Source organism: Crocodylus siamensis, chromosome 11, assembly GCF_052110815.1.
Source record: "Crocodylus siamensis isolate JL-2025a chromosome 11, ASM5211081v1, whole genome shotgun sequence".
Taxonomy (NCBI): Eukaryota; Metazoa; Chordata; order Crocodylia; family Crocodylidae; genus Crocodylus; species Crocodylus siamensis.
The window spans coordinates 39,483,705-39,492,781 of NC_143405.1; the positions used below are offsets into that span (position 1 = coordinate 39,483,705).

The window sequence follows — 9,077 nt, forward strand, 5'->3', positions numbered from 1 at the left end:
CCTATATTCAAGAAAGGGAGGAAAGTAGATCTGGAGAACTACAGGTCTATTAGCCTGACCTCTATCCTGGGGAAGATCTTGGAAAAAATTATCAGAGAGACCATTTTTGACAAACTGGCTGATGGCAATATCCTGAAGGATAGCCAGCACGGGTTTGTTGCGGGTAGGTCTTGCCTGACCAATCTCATCTCCTTCTATGACCACGTGACATATCACCTGGACAAGGGAGAAGAGTTGATGATATATACCTTGATTTTAAAAAAGCCTTCAGTCTGGTATCCCATGATTGCCTCATGGAAAAATTGGCCAACTGTGGCCTCAGCTACATCACAGTCTGATGGCTGGGGAATTGGCTCCAAGGTCGGACCCAGAGAATGGTAATAGACAGAAATAAATCAACATTGTATTCCATGACCAGTGGGGTCCCCCAAGGCTCCATCCTTGGACCCATACTCTTTAACATCTTTAATAATGATGTAGACATTGGTGTCAGAAGTGGACTGGCCAAGTTCACCAGTGACACCAAACTTTGGGGTAAACTATCCACACCTGAGGATAGGCTGGTGATCCAGGCTGACCTTGACAGGCTCAGAAAATGAGCAGACAAAAACCTGATGGTGTTCAACACCGAAAAATGCAAAGTACTTCACCTTGGGGAAAAAAACCCACGGCACGCTTATAGGCTTGGCAGTGCTGCGCTTGCTAGCACCATGGCCAAAAGGGACTTGGGGGTCATGATTGACCACAAGGTGAATATGAGCCATCAATGCGATGTCATAGCTGGTAAAGTGAGCAAAGCTCTGGCTTGTATCTATAGATGCTTCTCTAGGAAATCCCAGAATGTCATCCTCCTGCTATACTCAGCCTTGGTGAGGCCATAGCTGGAGTACTGCATCCAGTTCGGGGCTCCACAATTTAAAAAGGATGTGGAAAAGCTCAAGGGAGTCCAGAGGAGAGCCATGCGCAGAGGGCAGGAGAACAGTTCCTATGATGAGAGGCTGAGAGTCATAGGACTTCTCATCCTGGAAAAGCGCAGGCTCAGGGGGGACCTGGTGGCTGCCTCTAAGTATCTAAGAGGTGTACATGAGGATCTGGGCGAACACCTGTTCACCAGAGCACCCCAAAAGACAACAAGGTCAAATAGTCCTCCAAAGCCATTTCAGGTTGGACATAAGGAAAAACTTTACTGTCTGAGCCCCCAAGGCTTGGAATAGACTTCCTCCGGAGGTGGTGCAAGCACCTACTCTGGACTCCTTTAAGAAACATTTGGACATTTATCTTGCTGGGATCCTTTGACCCCAACTGACTTTCTGCCCCTGGGGCAGGGGGATGGACTCAATGATCTTCCGATGTCCCTTCCAGCCCTAATGTCTATGAAGTCTATGAAATCTATGGATCAGCCAGACCATGTGCACAGCCCTGACCCAGCCCTTACGCCTGCTTTGCACTGCTCTCCCATAGTGTATCCTGCTGCCCCCTAAGCACGCAACGGGGCTGGCACAGCTCTACTCTGGACTGCCTTTCTAGGAAACCCAGGCAGTGACAGCTACTGACCCCAGCCCTGTGGTACTGGCAGGGACCTTTGTGCAAGTTCCAACCCACCCCACACCTGCTGTGGATTCGCCAGCTCACTCTGAGCAGCTGCAGTAGCAGCAGCAGCACCAGTGGGGCAGAAGTGTGCTTGGCATGGGGGAAAATCAACCCCTCCCCCTTCCTGCTGCTCAGCACTTCCTGCAGCAGCCACATGGAGCCTACCCTGGGCTGCCCAGCGGGGAGGAACCGCTGCCTGCCCCGAGTGAGGCTCTGCCAGCTCCAGGACACTGCTCCACTCCCCCACGTGGCCTCAGGGGGCATGTCCCACAGTGTCCCAGGAGCTGGCAGAGCCTCACTCAGGGTAGGCAGCGGCTCCTCCCCGAGGTGAGGCAAGGCAGGGATAGAGGCTGAGGCAGGGGCCTGGCACGGGCTCCAACGGCTCCAGGGAAGTGCTCCACTCTCTGGCCCTGATGCAGGGGAGCGGAGCACTTCCCCGGAGCTGGTGGAGTCCGCGCCAGCCCCCGGCTCAAGCCCCTGGCTCTGGGCCCCAGTTTGAAAATGATATCCTAGAGGGGAAGCCTCTATACTACAGTTACTACCCACTGACTCCTCCAAGTAAGTTCTTCCCCAACACCACATAGTGTTACATGATTTTGTTGTTATCTGTCTAGATGGTTGATTAGGAAATACCATAAGTTGGCACTCTATACTCTTGGAAGCTGTGATGAAGATTATGAGCCCCCCAAAAAGGAAGCAAGTTTTTAAAAACAAATTATTCTCATGCAGATTGGTATTTGTAGCTATATTAGGAGTTCAGTACAATGAGCATTGTACCATGTAATTAAAATTAAAATCACAGGTTCCCTGCCAAATATATTGTTGGTTCTTCTTGGTTCTTCTACAGAACACATTGACTTACATTAACAGGTGCTTTATGTGGAATTCACTGTGCCTGGCCTTGGTTTCCTGTGGCTCACACTGGGGCTTTAAGTTTCCAGGTTCTCAGAGATGCTCAGTCCCTGCTGTTCCTGCCTAGTGCAGCTGGAGTTGCAAGTGCTCAGCACTTGTACAAATCAAGCCATAAATTACACAGTGGACATGTCTACACAAGACATTTACTGTGGATTAGGCTGATTAGCCCCACAGTAAACATATCACATCTACATTGTGCAGGGCTATTAGGCTAGAGTAAACTAATAAACTCCACAGCAGGGTAGTACTTCTTTTACATATGTAGACACCGATGCAGCTGGCTGGGGCATGAGGGTGCTTCAGTGCAGGAGCTGCCTGCTAGCTATCCCCTCACTGGAGCACCCTCATTCCTCAGCCAGCCCCTCCACAGCATGTTGAGGCAGGTCAGAGCAGTCCTAGGCTGGCAGGCTAACCCCTCTGGGCCTCATAGTTTCATCATAGTGCCTAGTTCCTGCCAGCCAGGGCTGTTCCAACCCAGCTCAATGTGCTGTGGTCCCAGGCACATGTTCAAATGATGCGCTCGGGAGAAACAAAGTCTAGTGCAGTATGTGCCCAAGTTCATTGTTCCTCCCTAATTGCCTGTCTAGACATACCCAGTGAATAGTAAGAGATACTTTGCAACCAAATTTGCAGTATAGGATGTTTCTTTGGTTTAATTTTTTAGGTTGGTTCTCTTCACAAGGGATTCTACTCTGTTCCATACATTGCTATCCTAGCTCTGCTTTCCAAACACTTACATTAGTCTGTGAAAGAATGATAAAACAATGTGACAGATTATTCTGAGTATGTATCAAATGCCATGTTTGATGCCATGTTTGCATTTAGAACTATATTTAATTTTATTATTTGTAGGAAATATAGGCAGCAAATACAGTAAATTATAACAAACTATGGGAGTGTCTTTATATTTTGACTAACTTTCAAGAGGGTTTGTTACTGTTTGGTGTGTTGTTGCAGGCATGGTGGGATGCTTTTCTGAACAATCTTGTTCCATATCATTTAATTTCTCAAATACACCCAGTACTCTTCTGCAGAAGGTCTGATCTGGACTTTCACCTGAAAAATCAAAAGCAGGACCTTGGGGCATGCATGCTTCATGCAGGTCAGAGGTACTGGGAAAGGCTTTATTTGCGGTAGGAGAGAGGTAATCCTTGATATTGATTCCTCTGATTAACTCTTCAAAGTATTGTTTCATGGAAATCTTATACTTTATAGGAACCTGACAGAATGAGCTTCCTTCTGTAATTTGTTCCATTTTTTCCTTGAATTTTTTATCCTCCTGAAGAAATTGTACTGAATTTGAATGCTGTTCCAGGAAAGCTTTCATTTGTTGATAAAGCTGCATGGGGGGTTCAGTTTCACTTGATGCTAGTTGCAGTTTCTCTAATTTTGAATAGTAGTCTTCCTGTAATTTTGCTTTTAATGCTGCAATTCTGCAGCTTATTCCATTCAGCAAACTGGACCCAACTGTGTCTATCATCACCTGGATGTCAATAGTACTGGATGTGAGTCCATTGATAAGCTTTTCTGCTTCCTGTTTTAAAAGAGTTCATAAAAAATTTTCTTAGTAGCATCTACAAGTAGTATTCAAATAGTTTGAGATGACAAGATTTAACATTTTCAAGGGTACTTTGGAATTTAGTTATAAATTCTAAAATTGTTTCAATTCTGCCTGCTGTCAATGCTCAAAACCAATTACAGATGTAAATAATTGGCCACACTTTTGAACACTTTGAGTCACTGCCTGACTTACTAAACAGTTAAGCTGCAGGCCACTTTTCAAAGTCAGTCCTTTAAAATGATTTCCAATGCGTCTTATCCTGGGTAAGTTGGGAGTTTTCTTTCCTATAAGAATCTGTGAAACCTTACAGTTTATGCTCTACTATGGGTATTTCCCATGCTTCTGGTCTTTACTGGTTGCCACATGGGGCTAGGAAGGAATATTTTCCCCCTTCTGTTGTGACACATCAGGGGATCTTTTGTCATTAGAGTGTTCTGCCTTGTGGTTGTTTCCAAGTTGACTGTATAGTCTTACAAATGGGTTAGACAATGGATGTATATAGGATGGTTTGCATAGGCATGATCCTGCCCCTGATTTTGGAGCGGGGGACTTGCACTTGGTGGCCTCTGAAGGTCCCTTGTAGCCCTACTTTTCTATGATTCATTGGGCATTTATGCTCAGTAAAGGACCAGGAGGGATAGAGAGCGTGGGGAGAAGCCATGAGAAGGAGCAGGGAAGATGGGCAATTGTTTTGCTTTCCTGGTATTGAGGGCCTGAATGTTGGTGTGGGTTCTGGGTGGTGGGGGAAGTTCTCTCAATGCCACTGCCTGGCTAGTAAGGGATCCTAAGCCTGGTAGATCCTAGAGCCAGTGTTTCTAAGTGTATTGCAAATAGCTAGACTCAGAAATTGGAAGCCCAACTAGGCAGCCCCTGGGCCAGACTCTTCATGAATCTCATATTTTAGTACAAAAGCAGATCACCACAGAGCAAGTAGTAAATTTACACCTGAGGGCTCTTTAGCCTCTTTGTCTTAATTATTTGACCAAGCTCACAGAAGGACTGATGAGACACAACCAGAATGTACTTTAATGCTCACTTCACTGAACCACAGTATCTCGTATAATGTAATCCTCTACTGAAGATCTACAAATTGACTGCTTAGTATCCAAATTTATATGCACCTGACTGACTTCCTAGCAGACATCAAGGGATTGTATTCAATTAATAGAACATGAGGCAAATGAGTCACTTGTACCTTCCTAGTTTGTGGCCTGTCTTCAGGTTTCTGAAGCACTTGTGCAACGCTGCCGTGCTCCTGGGTTCCATAGAGTTTGCAGATTGCACCTATTGGTTTATCATCAGTCACACACATCTGAGAAAAGAGCACACCAACATCTTGTGTCATTGCAAGGAAAATTCAAGATTTGTTGGCCCAGCAGTTGGGTGGGTTTGTCTGCTAAGTAAGTACTGGTACAATTACCCAAATTAAATATTCAGAATAAAGCTGAAGAAGCAAATTTGTATTATAGCAACAGTCAGCTCTACCGAAATCATCCAATGGTACATTAACTATTCCTTAAGCCACATTATAGTACACCCCCAAAAACAATATTCCCTACATCTCAAAAGCATTTGAATAGCACATGTTGGAGGGAGGCTATATATATTGTGCGTATATAACTGTTTTAATATTTATATGCCCATCAAGCCTTTATTAGTTTGTCTTACATTATGGCAGAAATAGGACTCAAGGAGATGTTTGAAAGAAAATAGTGACTTAGTTCAGGGAAGGGGTTTCACACATGAAGGAAGCCCCAGAAATGTTTAAGTAAGAAGTTTAATTACCTGGTTCTTGAAGCTGCCTGTTTTGGAATGGTTGAGGTGACATAAGAAAGAAAAGCAGAGATGTGTGAAGGATTCAGAGAATAAGAAGCAGTGAAATGGGAAGTAAGTGGAAGGTTTCAAAGTGCAGGTATAATTCTTTAACAACAATTGGACAGTGTGCATCTCATGAAAATGATATGTGTATGTGGTTTTGTTTAATGTTTTTTCCACCACTAGTACAAAAACTACAGTGACTCTTGATGGATGTCCAAACTATTGGAGTGAGGCTTTTGCCTTGAACTAAATAATTTAATGATTGCATTTTTATTTCATTCTTCTAATAAATGGCTGCTTGCTGTGTCAGTGAGAGGGCATGAGAAGAATACTTCAGCAGTCCAACTGCAGGAACAAACACTTGCTGAGATTTGTTTCACTGAAACTTCTCTCATGGTTACAGTTGAGCACATGTTTGTTTAACTTGCTATATTGTGATCTTTGAATAGCTCCATGGAACAAAGTATAACTTGGTGTGACTAATGGTGGTAAATTCTGGCCCTAATTGAATAATTTCTTGAGATGCTTAGAAAATGTAAAACCCTAAATAAGTTGTGATGTCAATAATTAATAATAAATGATTATGGTGATTTGTGGTGCAGAGGCTGAGGCTGATTTTTAAGGGGCAGATAGTGAAAGGAAAAGCTCATTGTGAAAAGCTCTGTACTGATTAGACCATTCATCTAGATGGAAGTAATTGTTTTGGGTAAGATTATTCAGATAGCAGGCTTGGCTCCATTATCTCCTTTTGTAATCTAAAAAAAATCAAACGATCTGATTGGTTGTCTCTAAACTTTATAAAGATAATAGCTTGATTAGACTATAGTACTCCACTAAACTAAGTAGAATACATCTTTTTTTCCAGTTTATGCTAAACACCTGAAACACATTTACTTAGTAAACAGCTAAAGGGAAAATGTAAAGTCATACCACATTCATATATTCCTCATGTTTTTCACATACTTGGGACAGCTGTTTTTGCTCCTGGGCACGAATGTTTTCAAGTACATCCTTAAATGTTTCAAGTATGCCTTCAACTAGAATGTTTCTTTGTAATCCTGGTATTCCTCTACCCCTTAAATATATGACCTAAAAGTAAAAAGATTACACAGGTTTAAAAGATGAAGATACTTTTCTACTGATCTCATTTGCAGGTACTGTAAACAATACATCAGCATTCTTTAATTAGGATTTATATTATTGTAATCTTGAACTGAGGTGAAATACCACATCTTTGTAATCCAGACTGCAGTTTCCTTCAATTATGTAACACCAGGCTCATAAGCATCAATTTTCCAAATCCCACCCTTGTGTGAGAGTATGCAGAGCTTGCTGTGAACCGGAAAGAACTGCATTTGTTCTTTCAAGTACAGAATTTATCTCCTAATATCATACCCCATACACCTTTCCCCCCCCAAATTGGGCCCTCCAGAAATGTGGCATGTATTTTTAGCAAGGAAGTTGATTTTAATTGCTGGAATAGAAGCTGGATGGACTAAAGCAATGGTTTTCAACTTTTTTCATTTGCAGGTCCCCTTGGAAATTTTGAATGGAGTTGTTGGACCCCTCTGAATTGTAAGTGTGGGTATTCCCATACTTTTCATTGACCATAGTTATCTTTCAAAGACCTCTTAGACATAGTCTGCAGACCCCCAGGGGTCTGTGGACCACAGGTTGAAAACCACTGGACTAAAACAAGTGGACATTGTGACAGGATGGCTGCCACTTCCCCCTGGGGCTGTAAGGAGCATGGCGGAGTCCAGTGTTAGCCCTCTCAGAGCTGCTAGTGTGGTAGTGGCATTTTGCTGAAGAGTCACTGAGCTGGCTGAGGCTGCCTACCCCTTGTAACTTGACACTGTAGTCCTTCAAAGTTAGGAAATGTCTGGGTATACCTGACATTTCAAATGAGAGAAACGCTTTGACTACAAAGACAACAAAATGAATGTCCCTACTTACTTTCCTGCATATAGGACAGCAGAAGTGTCCATTGACATGAGTACAGTTCTGGATAATGAGTATCTTTTCCAGGCATTGCTTGCAGAAATTGTGAGCACAGACCAGGACCAGTACTGGTGGGGTGAATAGCTCCAAGCACACTGGGCATGAAAGTACCTCCTCTAAAGCCTCCATTGCATTTCTTCACCATGTGAAGAAAAGCATCACCTAGAAGGCTCGCCTCAATAAACTCCTCTAGTAGCTATTGCCATCCAAGCTCTAGAACATTTCCGAAACCTCTGTGACAGCAGCTCCACGGTGACAAACATCAACAGCTTCCTTTTTTGGAATGCTGATAGTCAGCTGGCATTCTCGCGTCTGATCACACCGCACACAGGCTAATTATTGCTAAAGTAGCCCAGAATGATCTTGTTTCTTTTGGAACACAGGAGTTTCAAGTATAGCAAGTTGTCTTGGACATATGGAAAGAGGACAGCACCAGTGTTTTTATGGAAAGCTCCCATAAGATAGCTTTGCTTCCAGATAAAATACATTTTTTTTCTGGAGCAGACTTTCTTTGGAAAAAAAATCCTGTCCTCAACTGACTTTTAATTTTGCATTGTCTTCCCCTTCCTTTCATTTATCCATCTCGGGTCACTTTTTCTTTAGATTACTTTGGAAGCCTCAGCAAATAATTTTTCTGTCTCTGTGTCTGTTTTCCTTTAACTGTGTTCTTTGCAATCAGAAATATATTTAATATTCACCTAAAGAAAACTGAGTAATTTTATAATATTGAACACTTAATAAATACAACTTTTGATGAAGTATTCTGACAAGAATAAATTATATTTTGTGAGGTTTACTGCTAGATATCAAGCTTCAATTAAAGCCTTTATAGACATAATCTTGTAAGATTCAAAGGGGCAGAGCTCTTATTTATTGTCAACATGACTTATACCTTCATCAGAATGTGATCCTTTAGGCCCACATTCTGCTTTCAGGCAAGGGTATCAAAATACTATCAGATGCATTTTATCTGCTGTTAAGACCCATAGCAAGTATTAGAGACCAAAACTCACTTAATGCTTGCTATAGAAACCTTTCATATAGCATACTTTAGACAATTAGATAGAAATGGTAAGTGACGAAGGGAAATTGAACTATTTGTACCATCTTTACTACAGTTGTGTGTGTCTATTTGCTGAAATATCATGTCCCTGGACCACTTTCATTTCTAAATATGAAGCCAGTGAACCTA

The 9,077-nt window shown here is 42.6% G+C and overlaps 1 protein-coding gene across 1 annotated transcript; it reads right to left on the reverse strand.

Moving 5' to 3' along the window:
- Window positions 1-3,418: 3,418 nt before the first annotated feature.
- Window positions 3,419-8,014, reverse strand: LOC149855756 (tripartite motif containing 13-like). Its single transcript, XM_090022003.1, has 4 exons — window positions 7,841-8,014; window positions 6,815-6,973; window positions 5,262-5,378; window positions 3,419-4,039 (listed from the first exon to the last, which is right to left on the reverse strand). Exons 1-4 carry the CDS (start codon window positions 8,012-8,014, stop codon window positions 3,419-3,421), a joined length of 1,071 nt encoding a protein of 356 aa, XP_089878129.1.
- Between the last annotated feature and the right edge of the window lie 1,063 nt (window positions 8,015-9,077).

Bases quoted from the DNA above. Each gene is read 5' to 3' on its own strand.
- LOC149855756 (XM_090022003.1), bottom strand. From the start codon at position 8,014: ATGGAGGCTTTAGAGGAGGTACTTTCATGCCCAGTGTGCTTGGAGCTA. The intron at 6,974-7,840 runs GTAAGTAGGGAC...TTTTACTTTTAG, and splicing joins GCTGTCCTATATGCAGGAAA to GTCATATATTTAAGGGGTAG. The intron at 5,379-6,814 runs GTATGACTTTAC...CTCTTTTCTCAG, and splicing joins ATGAGGAATATATGAATGTG to ATGTGTGTGACTGATGATAA.